At 37.0% G+C, this 20,683-nt stretch overlaps 1 protein-coding gene across 4 annotated transcripts in view; it reads right to left on the reverse strand.

Moving 5' to 3' along the window:
- Positions 1-1,656: 1,656 nt before the first annotated feature.
- The window catches only part of HIBCH (3-hydroxyisobutyryl-CoA hydrolase), a 41,370-nt gene continuing 22,343 nt past the window's right edge, over positions 1,657-20,683 (reverse strand). For all 4 annotated transcript variants that reach the window (XM_017828512.1, XM_017828511.1, XM_017828514.1 and 1 more), the window contains 7 exons: positions 16,679-16,824; positions 15,694-15,780; positions 13,690-13,748; positions 12,831-12,912; positions 7,999-8,118; positions 6,817-6,850; positions 1,657-1,834 (listed from right to left, as the gene is read on the reverse strand). In XM_017828512.1, coding sequence (XP_017684001.1) covers positions 1,719-1,834; positions 6,817-6,850; positions 7,999-8,118; positions 12,831-12,912; positions 13,690-13,748; positions 15,694-15,780; positions 16,679-16,824 — 644 coding nt within the window. In that variant the 3' untranslated portion in view covers positions 1,657-1,718. The remainder of the gene's footprint in view (positions 1,835-6,816; positions 6,851-7,998; positions 8,119-12,830; positions 12,913-13,689; positions 13,749-15,693; positions 15,781-16,678; positions 16,825-20,683) is intronic.

Consider the following 20,683-nt stretch of genomic DNA (forward strand, 5'->3'; position numbering starts at 1 on the left):
GAGAAGGCATGACCCCTACTCCCTGGGAACTGTTGTGTTTTTCATTAAATGTGGTCACTGAAGACTGCTCCTTTTGTACAAAAATAATGAAATTAACCAATCTTTAAAAAATAAATTAAAAATAGGCATTGTTTAAGAATGTAAAACATATAAAAACTTTTAAAAATAAGGGGGGGAGGCTTACACTTCTTACAGAACCAGCCTGAGGTAGAAATTCAAGTCATATTTTCAGAATCACCCTAAGGGTATTAATGAAATCTCTCAAGTACATTTGGAAATAAACTCAAGGACATAACAAATATGTCCATGGTAACATTAACTCGCAGCTGAAATTTAACAATTTTATCTTGAAAGATTATAGCAACAAAGCAAGGTGCCAATTTTTCTTGATTTTGCTCTCCAGTTGCTCACCTCTGATTTTTTGAAAGTCACTCTGGTAGTTCACCTTGCTGCCTGAATTTCCTGGACTTTGTTTCCAGGCAACAGCTCCTGGAAAGGAAGGAGCCTTAAGCCATTGCAGACCATAACTGTTAGTAATAAAAACTGCCCAATGTTGAAAACTCCATTATGGTTCTGCTGTAGCTCTGACTTTTTGATTCCCCATTGCTGGTTACTGACTGTGTTATTTGAACAGAAGTTTTCTTCCTTTAGCCTCGGTGGTTCACCATCAGAGAAGCCAAAATCTGTTATTTGTGACCTGCCTGTAATTGTAGAAACAAGTAGGAAGAAATACTGATATGTGATTTGACAAACCTTACAAAAGCATGTAGGAGTAATGCTGAAGAAAGATTAGTAGCTGTGTGTTGCACACACAATAGAAAAAATAATCCCCCCACCAAAAAAAGATTATACTTTATCAAGGGGCTCTGGTTATGTCATATATAACTTCATGCATTAGTATCAGAACCCAGCAACCTTTAATGCACAGCAAATGTGCTGCTTGGTGTTCACAGAAAGGTCTGAGGCAGTAGCTTCTTCAGCACTGTAAGACCAAGAAGAACTTGCAAATTTTTGCAATCATGAAAAAACTAATTATGGAGTTCAATCAGACTTAATAGCCTTTTAAAAAATGGGCTATACAATCAAACAGAAGTGTGCTCTAGGCTCTGGCAATATTATGACATTTGAACAATGTTTAGAGCACGTAGCAAGGCTAAATAATGACCAGATGTTAAATCAATAGAACATTCTCTTGTTCTCAGACTTAATAGTATGTCAGTCTGAGCTTTAATTTAAAAGGCTATTTAACACCATGAATTCTGTCTTCCACTTTCCTTTGTAGCTCTGACTGTTTTAAAGCTTTAAGTATATTTTATTTTCATTGTATGGAGAAGAATCTGAGGCACAACTCCAATTTAACAGATCAGTGACAGAACCAAGAACACAAGAGGTCTCCTGACTTCTTGCTTATTAGGTCACCCCTTAACTGTGCTCTCTTCCCCAAGGGCTCCTCCTAAACTAAGAGCTGATGCAAAAAAATTAAATGTTAATCATTGTGTAAAACAGTAAAAATAACAATTTGCCTTGAAGTGATTTTTCCCATTACTAACCAGAGATACAATTATTTCCTCATTATAGAGAATATTCCTGAACGCAAAAAAATTAGCTTTGTGAATGTCAGGCTAGTTGAAAGAGTCTTGTCAAAATTTATCACACTACTATTAATTTTTATATTACAGAATTAGAGCAGATATATAAGATGTCAATAGGCTTGATCTTTACAACTTGAGATCGTCGTTTCCCAATGGCTTAAAACAGTTGTCCACAAATTCATCACTGACTTCTTCTAGAGCAGGTGGCTTCCATTTTGGGGATTGGTCTTTGTCAATCAGCACTGTCAGGTGGAACAGAAAGACACCAAAGTTACCTGTAAACTTCCTCTAATTAAAATGAATTAAATTAAATTAAATTAAATTAAATTAAATTAAAAAGACTGCATCAAGACAGATCACTGCAGTGGTTACATGGGGGAGAAAAATCACTGTGCTCTGGAGAAGGCAGAGTTTTTGTAACATACATATTTCTACTCTAATAAAAACTCTTGAGTTGTGACCTGTCTAGGAACATATCTGGGAGTTGCCTGAAGATACAAGGAACGGTGAATCACTTCAGAAGTAGTCCAAGCTTTGAAGGAACAGACCTGAAAATAGTGGTTTCTGTTAGACCTGCCACTCTTCCCTGACATGTTTTTCCATGTGAACCTGGGAACAGTATCTATGATGCTCCTTTTGGACAAGGCCTTTCACACCTCTGTGCAAAATCTGACTCTTTGGAGAGTGTAGGAGATGCCTCAAAGTGCTGTTAAATGCCTAAAGCTAATTTAAACACATTGTGTAAACTAATAATAAAATAATTCACGATGAAAGAGTAAAGCAGAGTATCTTTGTGGGAAAACCAAGAATGATTATTTGTAAATACTGTCAGATACTGCAGATCTGTGTAGATTTAACTGTGACAATTTGAATAATCTGATTATATAGACTTCATGCTGTATCCTGGGAAATAGATCAGTGAATGAATAAGATATAAAAGTACAAGAAAATATCAATTCCCAAAAAACATTCCTTGTATCAGAGGAAAACTGAAGACCAGCAAGAACAGCTGCACTAGCCAACAATAAAGGGGAGTTCATTTGTGTCTAAAAATGATCAATATGAATGGAATTCCAGAACATCCTTCCAATCACCTTTCGGGCTTTAAGAAACCCATAAAGACGCTATTCAGAATGTGAAATTTTTATAATTTAAAAAAGAACAGCTATAGGAACTGTGGCTCTCTAGGATGCACTAACTGCCCAACACCCCTCACAACACAAATTCCCTTCAGGTGAGTGATACCATGAACTGATTTGGAGATGCACCTGTGTCCTGGGAGACCTCCTGACCAACACAGCCCACAGCACTTAAGAGAGGATGGGCAGGAAGAGGAAGCACCTCCCAAGTTCTTCTGTTGAGAACAGACTTTGTTTGTTTTCTGAGAAAGAGTTTGAAGTAGGATGGTTCTAAAGGCATGTAAACAGAAGACATAGAGACCCCAAAGTTTGAAGAATAACAGCTGGTTTTTTTGGTAAGTTGTCATGTCTTTCTAAACAAACTTTGTTCTTACTGAGTAAACTAGAAATACCCATGATGAGAAATGTGTAAGGGGGTGGGATTTTAAGTTCAGTGAAATGAATGCCTACCTAAAGACTGTGCCTTATCAAAACACATGGCCTGTTTACCAGTTTTTAGTAAAAAATGTGACTTGAAAAACTTCTCTTTAACTTTTCCACTTTAACCAACACTTGAGAGTACCTAGATAATAAATACCATTCAGATGACAACTGCACTGATTAATATTTTTGTAGCTGAAGACATACAGGCATCATAACTCTTTAGCTTACATTTTCAAAGAGAAAGGCAAATCAGAGCCCTATACCTGTTTACTTACAAACAGAGGATTAAGGACTCCCTAGCAACAATAAACACTAATTTTAAGAAGTAACCCATTATATAGATAGAAGCTGCAGTTCCACAGAGAACAGAACCCATGTGGGCAAATACTTAAAAGAAATGTCCTGTAGAAGAGTGATTTTACTATGTTATTTAACTGAGTAACTTAAAAAACTATGATCCTCCAAGTTAATTCTAAACGTGGTGATGTGAAACCATTGATTGGTTTGGATCAAAAGACATAACTGTCCCACTGGTGTAGGACTTATCTACTGATTTCCTTCAATTTTAGTTGAAGTTCACAATCTGGCCAAAATAAACTGTTATCCACAAAAGCCAACACTTAAGAGGAAAAAAGTCCATGTGTATGTTACTACAGCTTCACCTCTGCCACACTGTAGTAACTGCTGCTAGTTCTCCACTCCAGGGAACTGCTGTCTCACCAAGTTCATCTTTGTTTGGATTTGTGGCCAGTTTTACTCTGGTGGATAAACTGAATGCTCATAATGGTCTCTCCAATTAAGTCTTTAGTCTTAGAAGTTAAAATATTTGTTTTCTAGTACCATCATGAAAATATTCCCTTTCTGCTTTAACTTCTGTAGGTTCTGTATTTCTCCAGCTTGAGATGGATCACCACAGGAATGGAATAAAAATTCTGAAGACTTCTGAGGTAGGCTAAGTTCATTAATATAAAAGTAACTGAGCATAGGCATTGTGTTAAGTGTTTATTGTTGCGTTTTACCTTTCTTGGTAAAAATCCCAAGCCCCTCTGTTCAGTAGCCATGACTTTACCAGGCTTCAGTTGGTGTTGGTGTTGCTTAGCTCCCTTCAGCACAGTCAAAACACTGATATTTCTAGGCACCTGAAGTTCTCCCTGCCTGCTGCAGGGCCCTGGGGTGCCCAGGGTAAGGCTCACATCTGCCAGCTCTGCAGGAGACGAGGCAGAAGCTGTACAGAAATAACGTCTCTGCAGCATCAGCAATATGTGGAAGACCTTTACAGTTCCATTTCAAGTGCACGTTCCTGCACAGTTAGGAGGGGAATTGAACAGATTTTTTGTCCCTGAGATTTGCTGATGAGCTTGTACTCTTCCCTGGATGTGTTTGAGCACAGACTCCAAAAATGGCTTTTTCTTAGGCAGTAAGAATTAAAAAACAGACCTATGCATTTCTTAGTTTACCTCTTGTTTTACAAATCAAGGTGAAAAACTGATACCTATAATGTTCAAAGTCCACATCTACCATAATGTGGGAAAATGTTGATGAAATATGATTTATGTGGTTTATGCTTTAAGGCTTTAGCTTTTCTTTAATAGCTCCAATCACAAGAATCATAAAGGGAAGGACTGTTTGCCACAGCAGATTTTAAGGTTGAAAAAACTGGCTGAAAGAAAAATGAAATTCTGACCTCAGGTCAAAGCAGGTTTAAAAAGCTTTTAAACTACTTTCCTAGCATGCCTATTAAAATGATGGTTTGAAGCAGATAAAAGCTATTATTAAAGCCTGACCTTTGGCCATTGCTGCTGAAAAACAATCTTAAACTAAAATTTGGTTGTTTTAATTCAACATTATTTCGTGGTAGATCCTTTTGTGGTAGACAGGGTCAACAGCTGGCTCTTAAATGCTTGAAAGATAATGCTTTAATAAAGAAAAAGCCAATACATAACACTTTATCATTGTTGTTCACTATGGTTGATCCTGTGAAGTATTTAATAATCTCACTTCCTATTAAAAAGAACGCTCAGCTCATTGTTGGATAATGATTTTTATGAAATTAGACCCAACTACAAAAATTATCTTGAGTCAGATTCTCAAGATCTTCTCTTAAACAAGAGAAACAATTCTAAGGCAGAAAACCCGAGAACAATATATGCAGTAAGCAGAGAACAAAAGTGCTTCAAGAATGAATTAGCAGTAGTAGCAGTATTCCCCTCAGTGCAGCTGGAGCTCTGGTGGGTGGTTTTGGTTTTTTCCTTCCCCTGATACACCTAAGCTTTTGCTACATCATCCTGTGCAAAAGAAAAGTTTCCCAACTGCTGTTCTTGCAGCCTCTTTCTGTACAAGCAGTTTGTGTATCTGCTGGCCATACTGAAAGGGATTCGCTTTGTACTGTGCTGCAGTCCCGGATGGTTTCATGACCTTGTGCCTTACAAGGAGGAATTCAGTTTGGTGTTCCTCTGACTCTCAAGACTTGAGTTTGTCACTTCCTGAATAACTACATTGCAGCAGCTTATATGCCAATTTAGAAAATATCCTAGGAACAGTCTTTTTAAGATCTCCTTGTCGCCATTACCAACACTATGAACACCACGTACTTCTCAATGTGTGTGGTAAATTCTTCAAAGGAGTCTCTGCTAGTAAGTGCTAAAGACTAATTAATTAAAATCAGAAACTTTTTCCATGCTATACAAACCAGCTTTGTGTCTCTCACCCCAAGCTATCTTTAATACAGTGTAACTAATAGCAAACACTCAAACACTAATATCCATTTCTCAAGTGGATTTTAAACTACTTTATAAAGATAGATATAAAAAATGAGGAGGAGGTGATAACACATACTTGAGTATATATCTCTGTGAATTAGAAGTCCAACCCAAAAGTGATCCATCCAAATGCCTTGTACCGTAAGCTCCTTGGAAAATGAAATGCCTGTGCTCTATTTCATCTTGTACTGAATAGTACATAAATAATTGCTACAGTTCCTAACAGATGTGACTTTGGGTGTGACAAACTGCACAGTGAATCAGCAGTAGGATCAAGGACGGAATCGGAGTCTGTCCCCCAGATGAACTTGCTGAGCCACTGCTCTACTTTTACCACTACCTACCTTGACCAATGCCTTAAAATGCTGAATTATTTAGCATTAAGTTTGCAGATACACTTTTTAAATAGTAAGACACCTCTATATTGAGATATTTTGGTACATGGGGAGGAAAGCAAGTCTCTGTTCTAATTGTTTTCTAGGTAAAGAGTTGTTCTTGACTTTGAGTCTTAAACCATCTTATAGCTGGCTGAACCAGCAATGTGGCAATGTTATTGTGGGCACCGATGATACACATAGCTACTCACTACTGTCAGTGTTATATATATTTTGAGCTTTCACAATGAAGTGGTGAAACCAGGTGGGGAAATAATGTTAGGAAACTGAGATTACACAAAGGAAACAACGCAGCTCTTGTGCTTTGGAACAAATAATAAATTTTGGCCATACAGGAGTCCAATAAGCAAACACTGTGGAAAGCTGGGAAGCGTTCTCTGGGGTGTTGCTGCATGCACTTAAATCTAGTTTAGAGATTACTACTAAACTAATAATCTCCAAAGAAGCACCACAATAGTGGATTTGCATGTTATTAAGTTTGAGAAATGTTTCTGGTGTGCATTCTTACCTGCTCGAACCCCTTCGTAGAAGTCCTGGCCTTTCTGAAAGATTATTAAAAAAAACCAAAACACTTGTAACATGACAGATTCAATTTATCCCATCTCCCCCTACCCCGCTTCTGCTTGAAATGCAAGTTCTCAAAATTCAGTTAAATCCTGCCTGTTCTCTTCTTTTCTAGGCCTTCTCTTTACTTATTAAAGAGCTCTACATCTTCTTGCTTAAATGCAGCCACATCTCTTAAAATCAGTCTGTTGAGCTGTAGCTGATCAACCAGTGTTCCCACAGTGCAAGTCCTCTCTCTGTGCTGCATCTCTTTTTCTAAAGAGCTTTGCATGATGGGGGCTAAGGTGTGTCAGATCAGAAATTCCTCTGAGAAAAGCCACTCTTCAGGAACTGTGATGTATTCTGCATACTTGGAACACTTTGCAGTTAAATGGTATCCTGTAAACATGCAGTTATTTTTTGATAAAGGTAAATATAAGACTTAATCCCTAGCAGTGGAGCAACAATACTAGTTCCAGGAAAGCTATGGCAAGGATACTGTCAGGCATTACAACATATCAGAATTAGATAGATTTTTACTTCTAAGCATTTACTTTAATCATCACAAGTCACTTAACTGGATATATAATATATATTTTAAAATGTGACAAGACTAACAATAGGGTTGCCATGGGGAAGCTTTATAAGGTATTTGTTCAGGTAATTCAGTTAGCAGCTCTGTTCTACTGAAAGGATCACTTTCTTGTGTGTTATCCAAGTACTCAGTCCTTAGTGCAAATACTACTAAAATCTATTGTTGTCTATAAAAAATTTATCACAGCATTCCTGAAAGGCAGTGATAAACAACTACTCCCATCCTTCTGCTGGGAATTGAGGCACTGAGGACTAAGTAATTTAAACAGAAAATCTGTTCAAGAACACCAGTTTTCAAATTATGGTCCAAATACAAAACTATCCATATATTAATATTCTCATAGTTTTTTAACAGAAGCCCTCTACCACTCCCACCTGACCATCATTAATGTAGTCTCCTTCAAGTTGCATATAAAGCACACAAAGATGATACTGAAAATTAAAACCTATAAACTATTACATCCCTTGATGTAATCTACATAAAACCCAGTCTCTGATAAACTGCTCCTCCCCTGTGGCTGGCAAGGGACAAAGGGCACAGCTACTTGCTTACCATGCATGCTTGGCTTAGTCTGTATTCCATCCTGAGTACCTCTTGCAAGCTCATTGAAGCTCCTTCTCTGAGCTGTCTGAGAGTCAACTTCAAGGATGTAGGTGACATCTTATTAATAGTCTGGGGAAGACATTAACAGTATTTTTATTCTGTTCAATTTAGACACACTTTAAAGTCTGCCACATTTTAAACTTTGTAAAGTAAATGATGGCACTCTTTTCCCTGAGCTCACTTTTGTCACACCTATTTCTCCTGCTCCCTCCCACCATGCTGTTACACTAAATGAACTTCCTTCCATAAACTTTTATCAGCAAGAACTCTAGGATGTGCAGCATCACTCGTGGAAAGAACTCCTGAGATCGCCTAATTTTTTCTATCTAACTATTACTACTAACCAGAGAATCTAATGCAGTTTGAAAGCCACTTCCAAACCATCTTTTGGTTAAGTGAACGTGAGCGCTGTAAGCAATTATACTTCACTTTTGAATATCATATTTGTAGTCTAAATTGCTCTTAGATGTTACTGATATTAGTATTGCACAGCACTTCAGTTTTATTAGGTGCAATAGCATAGTAAGGTAATAGTAGTGAGATTGGCAACAGACTTTAACTAGTTGCTTTGTGAACCTTTAAAAAGACTACACAATATGCAAAGAAGAAAATTCTGGAAGAAAAAAATATTAAAATAAATCAAACATAAATGCATATTTATCCAAGCTGCTTATCTGGCATCAACAGATACTGCAGTAATTTAGCACTACATTGCTTTGTTGATAGGAAGCCTGGAGGTCTGGCCTCCCTTCTTTTGACAGAACTGCAGGCTATAAATATCACCCAACACACAGGATCTGTTTAAGGCACACAAACAAATGCTGTAAATCTGGCTCTCATGAGTATCCTTCGATTAAGAGCATGCCAGTCAACAGTAGGGGGAAGTGGGGAGAAAGACAGAAACCTAGTTAAGAAAAAAGAACTGAGCTTTAAAGCTTTATGGGTTGTGGGGAAAAGGAACTAGTTCTTATCGTTGCTCATCTTTTTTTCTTAAACAAGACTCTTCTTCCCTGTAAATCCAACTAATAGCTCTTTATCATTCACAGTACAATAGACATTTCCTCATAATTAGGACATTTTTCCCACTACTGAAAAGCAGCAGATGGTAAGATTTGCCTCTTTACATTATTTTCATTGCAGACATTAGGCTCCTTACCACAGACTGAAATGGCAGGTTTCCAGTCATCAGCAGTAACGTTTTTGCTAGCTTCCAATTACCCTTCATCCCTCTCCAGACACCAGCTGATACAGCAGTGACCCATTTTGCCTAGTTAAGCTGGAAAATATGCAATTGCTATACAAGCAGGAGGCTGTGCAATTGTGCCTTAAAAGCACTGGTTCTGTCGTTCTGTTGCTTGCATGTTGACCACTGTGTTTGGGAGAAAAGCTGGCCAAGAAAGAGCCAATGTTGGCTCCCAGTGCCAGCTGTTCCTGAGTCCTGGTCAAGCACTCTAACAATAAGCTGCCTTTCAGCAGATAAAGAAATCTGCTACACTTCTCATTACATCATTCTGTAGTTCTCAGATGGGTGGCAGCTCTTCACTGGTCACCTTATTTCCTGTAATATGCTCTTGCTGGCTTTACCTTTCAGCTGGACCTTTCTACCTTTGAGTTTCACATTCTGTCATTGAGATTAGACCAGGCTAAATGGTGTGCACAGCACAGCCAGATGGTTCGATGGGTGAAACGGCAATGGCAAGTTCTTTCTGGTCAAAGAAAGCACTGGGATGGGGAAGATCTGAAAACAGCACTTAAGGCAGCTGCTGGATGCACTAGACTAGTTATCTTGGTGTATCAGTGAGGTTGAAGGTGGAGGAGGTGCTGGTATAAATCAAGCTGAAGGAAGAGGAACAAGGCAAGAAAATGGGTAGGTGTAATTGCAGAAAAATGAGTCACCAGTGTATCTATAAATAAATTCTCTGTACAAAAAGGAGGGGATTGGTGCTAGGGAACAAGCCTGAAAAAGAGAGAGGATAGGCTGAAGTGGGGAGTACTAAAATGCAAAGAAGTTTTCACAGAAGTATTTGACATCTGATTCAGTATCTTTCAGACCATCTTGGTTTTGTCATAATGATCCCAAAAGCTACAAGCTGAATTTACAGTAGACCTGAATGCCAGTAAGTTACTATCAGAAGGTGACTGAATTAAGAGGCACTGGCTCAGTGGAGTCCCTTACAAGATTAACAGCAGGCACAGTGACTTTCTTTCACTTAAACAAACAAAAACCTCCCAGAGGCCCAATACTTCACTTCCCTTGCAATAGATGAAGATACCCATCTCTTATTTCAGTTTTTGGGTTTATGAATCTTTCACAGAAGAAATTAAGTATCTGATCCTACAATCTCACTTAATCCTACTGTTTAGCACAGAATGTGTACTGTTAGAAACTTGTCTGTAACATGTATTTGTTGACACTAATAAGTCTTGGATCTGGAGAAAATGTGGGATTTGTTTTGTGGGGGTTTTTCCCATGAACTTCTGTATGGACTGAAGCAACTCATACTGACATAGTCTTATCTCTTGAACACAACAGACAATTGTTCAGAAACTTTGGTCAACTCCAAGGACATTCATTTATGAATCACATGAAAGAAAAAAAAGCTGCTATAAAGTCCTATTAAAAACATGAAATAAGAAAACTGAAGAAGCAACAAAACAGCCATGTTTTTGTTCAGGAAGAAAAAAAATCAGTTACACAAAACTGTAACTTTGAAGTAGATGATGCAGTTTTAAACTATTTATTTAAACTACAACTAAAACTATTAAACAAATGTACCCCACTAAACAAGGAAAAGGAACAGGGTTGTGTGGTTTTGGTTTGGTTTTTTTTTTTTGGAGGGGGGGTTGTTTTTCTATATGTATAATAAGGCAGATCTGAGTGATGAGGCTGCAAATGAAGGAACAAAGTTGAGCAGGTTTGGGTAACTACAGCAAACCTGGCAGAGCAAACCATCTAGTTAACATATTTCAATAACAAAGTGTTTCCAGACACCTTGTATCTTTTGTAGTAGAAACTGTATTTTGAACAAAACACCCAGTAAGGGCTATGGCCTATTTTAAAATAAATTCCACTAGGTCTGATTATGTTTTTAAAGTGACATAAAATGGTATGAAATTAACTTAGGAAAAGCTACATGCAAATAATTCTTGACGGTTTTCAACCTCCACTGAACCTGATCAATATAATACTCCTGCAGAATTATATCAAACGTTATAAAATCTACAAATAAAATACTGTCTTTTAACTCAATACTATAAAGAATAAGAGCCACCAGAAGTGACTACTATTAACATGCTATCAAACTGTCTCAACCAACCTTAATGTAGTTACTTTCCCTGCCATCTATAACAGAGGGGGAAAAGTGAAGAACTGAATCACAGAGTCTATATGGGTTGAAGGAAAATGGTACAATTCAGATTTATAAACACGTAAAATTTTTATTTTGGCACCAGCTCATTTTACTGCTTTATCCAATGAAACCTGAATACAAGGGGAAAAAATGAGCTTTCCCTTTTATTCAGTTTTGCTTTTTATAATACATGTGCTGAACTTCTTGCAATGTACTAGGCATAATGGTTGGCACAAAGATAATGCTAGAACTTCCTTTCTCAAAAACCGTTTGACAGTTCCAGTGACCAAGTGTTGTATCTTTAATTAAAAACTAAAAAGTAAAGTATATCTATGACAGGATGTCTAATGTTAATGATACTACCTTCTAAAATTCCTTCTGCTCAAATGAAGGTCAGAAGATGATGGATGTTTTATTTTATTAAAAAAGCAAGATTTCTTAATGACAGTTTTGTTGAAGAAATGCTAGAGTTCTATCCAATTGTAACTAATATTTCACTAGCTTGAAACCAAACTTTTACAAGGCACCTGAATACAGATACTTCAAAGGAAAAACAGAAAATACACACATTATTTATAAATGAATATAAGTTGCTTCTTGCTTTTGAGGCTGAAGTATGAATTCTGTGTAGTATTGCTGTACATTTTTTGAGTAGTGACTATGTGATTCTGTGAGCAGTGACAGGACCTGAGGGAATGGTCTCAAGTTGTGTCAGGGGAGGTTTAGGTTGGATATTAGAAAAAGGTTCTTCCCCCAGAGGGTGGTTGGGCACTGAACAGGCTCCCCAGAGCAGTGGTCACAGCCCCAAGGCTGACAGAGCTCAAGGAGTGTTTGGATGATGCTCTCAGGCACATGGTGTGACTCTTGCTCTTGGGGTTGTCCTGTGCAGGGCTAAGGGTTGGACTCAATGATCCTTGTGGGTCCCTTCTAGCTCAGCAGATTCTGTGATTCTGTGATACGTCCAACACTCAGGAATGCATTAAAAAGATCAAAAATACTTTGTGATGATAAATTTTTTTGCTGTTTACCCAAATGAGGTATCTGGAATGGAAGAAGAAGAACAACACTGTTCTGGCTCTGGTTTATTCCAACCCTTGGCAATAAAATGAGAAGCTATAAAAGGGAATGTTTGTCCCCAACAATCCCTTGAGGGGAAAAGGGAAGGGCATTTTGGGTTTTTACTAATTACAATTTTATGCACCACATGACAATACTCACATTGTGTAGTTTTACAGAGTTTTACTCTTGTCTGAACAGCACTACTGAGAATCCCTCAGGACAATATGGGAGAACCTGAGGGTCTCAGTCCAGTGTCCTATCAGTGTTATGCAGTATTAGTTATGTTAATAGGGTGAATAAAGTCTACCCTATGATAAGAAAATACACACCCAAACTTAAAATTTTTAACAAAAATAACATAGAAGACATTACCTCCAGCTGCTTAATGGCAAAAGGAGAACCATCTTGCTTTAATTTTTTGACAATTTCTTCCATACTATTTGCTGAAAAAAGACTAAAATTAAAATAAATTAGTCCATGAACTGCTTCAGCCTTCCACTTACCTATGAAGGGTGAGTAGCATTAGAAACAGTGTAACCAGTTGATTTGGCTTTTCTTAGCAATGTGTTCCATGTTGTTCCCTTTCAAGTAACTTGGTTGTCAGGCATCTCCTCTCCCTTTACAATTCTCTAGTGTTTCAATAAACCTCACTCACAAACTCTGTTATTTATCTATAAACTTCCATTACTCCCATCAGTCTTATCTGTATTTTTATAGCACATCAAGCCCTTAGCTATTAGCTCTGTTCTACTGGTTTGGTGTCAAATTCTTTTGTCTCTAAACCTAGTTACTGCCATCCTTCTTCAAGAATTTTAGCTGTTTCTTTTCACTCTCACTTATTTCTCCTTCCTTCTCTGATACACAGAAGTTCCAAGCAGTCATACAAATGGCCTTAAATCAATGAGTATAAATGTGCTACGTAACATTGCCTATTCAACTTGACAATTTCTCTCACAAATCCCCATCCAATTTCTATAGAAAATGTTCATTCTAATGTGCCATATGGTAGTTGCTTAATACAAGGGTGCATGACTCAGGCAAATGTGCTCAAGTACTTAATATACTGATAAGTGAAACATTTAATGAGCTTCAGATAAAGCTCTCTAAAGACAAATCAGTTATTTAAACTTGGATGTCATTTCTCTCACCTTATCTGCAGAATACTGTTACTTGATTTAACTTCACATTCTCTATCCACAATAATAAAAAATGAAAAAAGATTGCTAAATACCTGTTAATCTTCTCCATGTGCTCATCAAGTACAAACTTCTTTTCTTGATCAACTGTGCACTATTTAAAAAGCAAATACCTGTTTTACTTGGTTATTTCAGACTGAAAATGTTAGCAGTACTGAAAAATTTGAATGCCTTGTGTTACAGAAATATCAAAAATGAACAGTTAATATTCATAAGACAGTGACATTTTTAATGAATTACAGTTTTGCAGTGTGTATAAATGAAATTGTCACTTTATCCTGTGAATGTTAAAGGTGTTGCCTCATAATGCAGTGCTTGCTCTGAGCTACTATGTATGCATATTCGACTGGGTGGTTATCTTCTACACAAGTAATTCTGATTATTCTATCAAAACATTTCTATAAAATACACTAAGGAAGTAAGTATAGATAAATCTACCCAAAAACCCGAGATTGTTTAAAAAAACAGCTTCATTTTCTTTAAAAATATTCAGGCGTATATTTAGGCTTTTTTAATGACAAAAAAAAAAAAAGGCATTTCTCTTCCTTATCTTTTCTATGTCATTTTGCAAAATTTTATTTAGACAGCTGAAGTGTGTGAAAGACCCATTGGCCTTATGTGGAAAGGCTGTCAAATGTCTCACATCTTCACATTAAGGGGTTTAGGACATAAGCAGATGTTTCAGGACCAGCAGCTGAAGCTGAGAAAGGTTCCCTGTCATTTCAGCTCTGATAACTAAAAATACACAGCCTCCTTTTCTGTATACTGCAACATATAATCACTCCTATTTCACAGCTTTCTATTTTGTGAGAATAACCAGTAGTGCTAGGTTAATTAGCTTATCCCATTTATTTTTCTAATTAACCTTAATATATTAACTCAGTAATTCCAAAATAGAAATAACAGGAGTAGACACTGCTCCTTTTAAAGCCAAACAAATTAGTTAAAAACTAGTTAAAACACACTAGAATTGAACAAACTAGTTTAACTCTCCAAGTTTTCTTTCTATTGAAATAAAATTACAATGCACATCAAAGCAGTTAAAATAGCCTCTGATTGTAAAGCCAAAACCTTTTATTTTTTCTGCTCATTGTTACACAGGCCCAACACAAATATTAATTATGTATTAATACAGTTATATTCACCTCCAAAATCACAACAGAGCACCATGCATGGGTTAGTCCACTGGGAAAACAGCATCTTTCTCCCCCTGAAAATACTGCTTTCAGGTGCTTTTCCTACAGTTACCTGCCAATACTGATCCTATTGATAACTGCTGTGCTTATTCAGTCTTTCAGTTGCCTCAAGGTTACAAACATATAAAATACTTGAGAAGTCAAAGGAACAACTTAAGCCTTTAAATTCAGGCTTCAAATCTGGACTGCAGATGGTCTGCATCAAAATAATGCTAAAATTTATGTCACATGCATCGAGCTAGCAAGACATTTTTCAGGTTGATATAGAGAAATTTTCTGGGATGGAAATACAGCATCCATTTCCAAGTGAACAGTGCAGCATTTAATGGGCTGAATAACTTCTGCAGCCTCTGGATTAGGCCAGTAGTTCCACCCTTGTCATTTCTATTTGTCAGAATCCCTGAATTTCAGGGTAACTCCCCAGATCACATTTGTCATCATGTACAACCTCCAGTCTGCTCGTGGCTATCTATTTTGCCTTCTGCCAAGTGTGCTAGAAATCCAAGAATAACAGGGGGAAAATTAAGCAGCAATGTATTTTCTGCCTTGTCATGCTACTGGCTGGAAACTGAAGTACACACACAGAGATTGAGCTGATCACAGTAGGAATTTTTGGGGTATCCAAAATGAACAAAAGGTGAAAAAGGACTTTTCAATTCTGATTTTGACCACTGTAGGCATTAGTGCTACAAATTAGTATTTTATAAAGGGCAAAGAGTTTGGGAATCCATTATTTTCAACTGTAAAAAAAAAATTATCAGTAGCACGGATAAAAAAAGAGAATGTCTTTATATATATATATATATAACAATTTTGCTTGATTTCAATAACTGATCAGATTACCTTCTTGTGGTAAGAGTTCAGTAAGTCTGCTATATTTTCTTTTGAAGGCGATTTCAGTGCTATCAGGTCTTTCTCTAAGGCAGGTAGCTATTAAAAATAAGATTTAATTAGAATTAAGTAAAACAAAATCTACTTGAATTATTTCTGCTGGTGCTATACTACTGGTAATAGTAGTATGCATGTATAAAAACACCCCCCTCACCCTCCCCAACTTTCTGATCGAAAGGAGGTACTAAGCAAACAGTACAAGGAGCCAGAGTTCATTTTTTCAGTGTTGAACCATCTGGATTTAATTATGTCTGCAGTGATCAGCAAAGAACTCTTCTTCCCAAGCAGACCCCCAATGCAGTGCTACAGATGCAGCAGGTAAAGCAAGGCTACACCAGTCTCAGAGGAAAGAGCAGGAGTCTGGCAACAATGCTATCCTCAAAGCAGTATTTTGCCAGCTCCACAGTGACAGTCAGGAGTCTTCATGCAGAGAAGGATCATTGTTTCTCCTTCATTTAAGTCCACTCCAGTTACTCTGACTTTATGAAACACTCTAATTTTTACACTTCCTTACAGGCACTGTAAGAAACAAATACCTGTTAAGCAGACTGATAAAAACCACATTAATTTAATGGGGTTTTACCTCGATTGAAAACTCAGCAATTGTATAAATCTCTAGTTTCATACACAATTGTCTTGAACTGTGAAATTTTGTAAGCAACTTCCATTATGCTGAGTAGATCATGCCCTTCCAAGAGCAGAATTGTGAAGACAACAACATTTGCTCCTTCCTCCAAGCAAAGCTGTCGTTATCTGGCAAGTGTTAGAATGACAGCTTGAGAGTATTTTACCGTCCCTGTTCACAGGGCATGGCCAGCTAATATAACTGTGCTGCTGCAGACACTCAAGTTGGTAAAAAGTATACTGAGGTGCTAAACCCTCAAACCTGTCATGGTGGTTGTAGGCTGTGCCCCTGCCAGCACTGTTAGCATGTTACCTTTTCGGATTCCACAAAATGTGTAGCGATGCCAGCTTTGAGTACATCTCTTCCTTTCAGCCTGTATCCTGTTAGTCCGAGGTAATAGCCAACCCTTCCTGAGAGCCTTGGCAAGAAATACCCTCCACCTACATCAGGAAACAGGCCTGCAATAGACAACAAAAACAAAAGTGAAGGGAGAAGAACTTGTACTGATCATCACTTAGTAGCTACTTCTTCTTGTCTGACTTTCATCTCCCTGACAGGCACAGAACTCTGATCGAGTTTCTCCTTGACTTGGTTTGACATTTCTCTGTCATCAAATCCCTTCCTAAAAGCAAACTCTCAAACACCTTCCAAACTGCATCCTTTCCACTAGCACATACTCTACAAATAACTACCAAAAAATAGTATTTATTCTATTTGCCAACAACTTGAGATATTTTTAGGTGCTTGAAGAATCAAGTGTGTTCTCAGCAAAGAAACAGAAGTGACACGAAGAATTGTGAAATAATTTGTGCAAACTGGAACTGGATGCTGCTTTTTCTCTGAAATCTTTTATTATGATAAAAATATCAAACAGTGATAGAGTTCCTCTTGCACAACTTAATTTGAACGAATTTTGGGGCTGAGAATTCAATAATAGATCAAAAATACTGACAGGGTCTTCCTGAAGGTGGGGGTGCAAGAGGCTGAGCTGGTACCTGGCTCTTTGACAGGACTATGACTAAGCTGAAAGTAAAAAAAGATTTTTAAACTTTCTAGTTTAGTGACTCTCTTACATTTATATATTTTTTAAATCAACAGATTAGGGTAATTTTTTTAAAATTTAAAGTGTGAATAAAATTTAAAATACTTTTAAAAGTTGTAATTAAAAGATATCTACCTTCTGTTATATACATTGATCACCAAAACAAATTCAGACACTTTTTGTAACATACTTAAACTTAAGAAAATTTTAGCTTAGCTGTATCAGTTTCAGAAATCTGAATGGATAGAAGCAGTGTCCAGTTACTACTTTGAAATCATCACCAATGGTGCATTCATGACACTGAAAGTCTTTTGAAGAAATGAAAGGTGTGGTGGCGTTTTTTCACTGTGAGAGGAAAAATGAAAAAACCAAAAATGAATACAAATGAAAAAGAACACAAATGAGCAACAGGAAACTCATAAACACTTGCCAAAGCAGAGATATTAACTGGGAAAATTCAGATGTACATAAGGAGTTCAAATGGCGTTCTGATAGAAAGTGGTAATTTCTCACTCACAAGTAATTGCTTTCAGTCACAAAAAGAGTTAGTGGACTTATTATGGAAAAGATCCTATTACAGGTATTTTAAGATGTGGGAAATCAGTGATCCTGGAAAGGTCCTCCCCCTTGGACAGAATTGAGGGGAGGTTTCTTTCAGACAGCTGCTCTTCAGTGTTTTCCTCTTAACGATCTTAATATCAAACCCCTCTCTCAGCTTCTCCTCTGATTCCCTCTTGGTCCTCCCTTTGTTCTGCTGCTTCTAATACAATGAAAAGATGGTTTTAGGAGTCACTTCCCATCAGTTAAAGTTGTAGTATTTTACTCCCACCAATGTGTGTGCTGTCATTAATGGATTTATTCTTCATCCCACAGGCTACTGAGACAAACAGCTCTTCTCCTGAAATGCTGAATGCCTTGCTGACACACTTTAAAAGCCCAATTAACCCCAATTCATCACTCACCTTTTTCATCTGTACTAACATTCTCAATAGTCTGCTCTACATTTTACATTCTCATTTTGAGCCATCAAAACATTGATGCCAAGACTTTTATTTAGTTTTATGTTTCTATTCATCTGTCTCCCCTTGGATATCCTACTACTGAAAAAAAAATTCCTCATTTCAAAGTGAAACCTGACTTAAAAATGCCCTCCAAAGTAAAAAGGCAATTACATTATTCTGTCCATCCACCAGAACTGCAACAGCAACAATCTTTCTTGGTTTTGCTGTAATTAAATTAGAATAATACTGATGCTGGACCACTGTTCTCCCCATGCTCCAGTAAAATTCTAGAGGAAAAGACATCTTCCTACTGGGATCCATAATGCCCTTCCATTTGACCATACACAGGGAAATCCATTCTAAATAAACTGTGCAGTTGATTAACTTAAGTTCCTTCAGAGGAAAATAAACCTAAATTGAATGAAGGTTTAATTATTAAGGAATTTACAAACAGGATTAGTGAAGATGTAACTAATCCACTTTAAACTTACTTGGTTGCCTAAACAGTCTGCTATAGCTTCTGTTATCTTTTTCAATGTCCCTGTCTTCCATTTTTCTTATAATTTTACCCCTCTTGTCCATGTTCTACATATTTCTCTTAATTCTCTCAGCAATGCTTCCCATATGTTTATCCTTGCCACTGTGGTTCCCTTAATGTGTTCCACTTCTTTTGATAGTATTTACCAATTATTTCCCAAATTCTTACTTAAATAAGAGAAGAGCTGTGTTACTGCTGGACTGACCAGGCTATAAGCCTATGCCTGTGGTGCTGACTTGCAGTCTGTGCTCTTTGCTGTAATCCCAAAGGTGCAACTCTGCATTTGCCAAGTATAAAATAAAGGCAGTGCTACTGCATTCTTACCTTGTCTGTAGAGGGGGTTGGAAATTTATTAGTAAATGACTTCTAGAAAGCTAAAAACTTAGGAGGGATATACATGAAAGTATCCATTATTAATATAACATTATCTCAAAGCCCACCTCTTACAATATACTTCCTCCTTTTGTTCTTCTCACTACTAGTTTTTCCACACCCTCCCACATCTAAGCTGCTTTCCAGTGCTTTGTATTATCTGTGTCAAACTCCTACAATCTACAACTGCCTTTTATTTCTATTTGCAAAGTGGCATATTTATCTCTATCCTTTTATTTACGGTGGTGTACAAAGGCAGAATAATTGTGTGAAAATGTAGCAGCTGAATGAATGCTTTGTTTTCATTTCACAGCAAAGGTGTCATGCCTACTGAAATAAGTGAACACATGAAAAAATCAATCCAGTGTCTAGAGAGCTAGACATTTTAAGAGAACACACAGAAATCAAAAGAGCTAAGCCTTTAAATCCAAACAGATTTCAGTGGTTTTACTTCTAATTGATCCTAAAAAGGGTTTAATTACTTCCTTTCCTAAGCAAGTTCTAAGCTTTTCCTTTACATGTCTTCACAGTCTATTTTTGTTTCAGTAAGTCCTTGGCAACACAAGAAATTTATGTAAAGAACAGAATTTTTTATAATATAAAAACTACTCATATCTTTACCTTTGAAGAAGAAAGTGAAAGTACTTTTATTATTAGAATAATTTTATATGTCAAAGAACTTCTCTGTTTAGTCTTTAAAAAAATACGAATACAAACTGTTTCCTTCAAATGGCTTTCCTGTACAATAACTGATTATGAAATTCAGAGTTTAGCACATTCATGTTGTATTAATGCTTAAGATATTTAGTTTACCAAGTCTTCCTTCAGCATAAAAAATAGTTGGAGGTCTGCAATAGCTTTTGCTTTTCTCATCTCAAATTTGCTTGTTCAGAAAAATTACACTAGATTTATCAGCCAGCACGAATTGCTCTAGTTTTTTTTTTCAGGAGTTAAAATGATAATGAGCTTCCTTATATTTAGGTGGTTTGCTGTGCTTTATTTCCCTTGACACTTGCATCAGGAGGGTTGCCTTTAATCTGACTGACTTTTCTTGAGCCGTACCTCCATCTTTATGTAGCTCTGAGCTACATTTTCTTTTGTACATCTCAGAGTTGACAAAAAAACTGTAGGATCAAACATTAGAAAACACAAGGAGCGTGCTGCTGTTTAAAAAAACAGACACTACTGAAGACACTGGGATCTCCCCTAGACACAACCTCTGCACAACCGTAATGGGCTTACATTAATAATCTACAAGAAAAGCTGGAATTTCAAAATCTGTCTCATTAACACTGCAGAGCAGCTGTGTAGTACAGGCAGCTGGACTCAAGAGTCCCCAAGGTAAAGCTGAAGTAGCTGCACTG

This window comes from Lepidothrix coronata, unplaced genomic scaffold (assembly GCF_001604755.1).
Source record: "Lepidothrix coronata isolate B3197 unplaced genomic scaffold, Lepidothrix_coronata-1.0 Scaffold149, whole genome shotgun sequence".
In the NCBI taxonomy this organism is placed as follows: domain Eukaryota; kingdom Metazoa; phylum Chordata; class Aves; order Passeriformes; family Pipridae; genus Lepidothrix; species Lepidothrix coronata.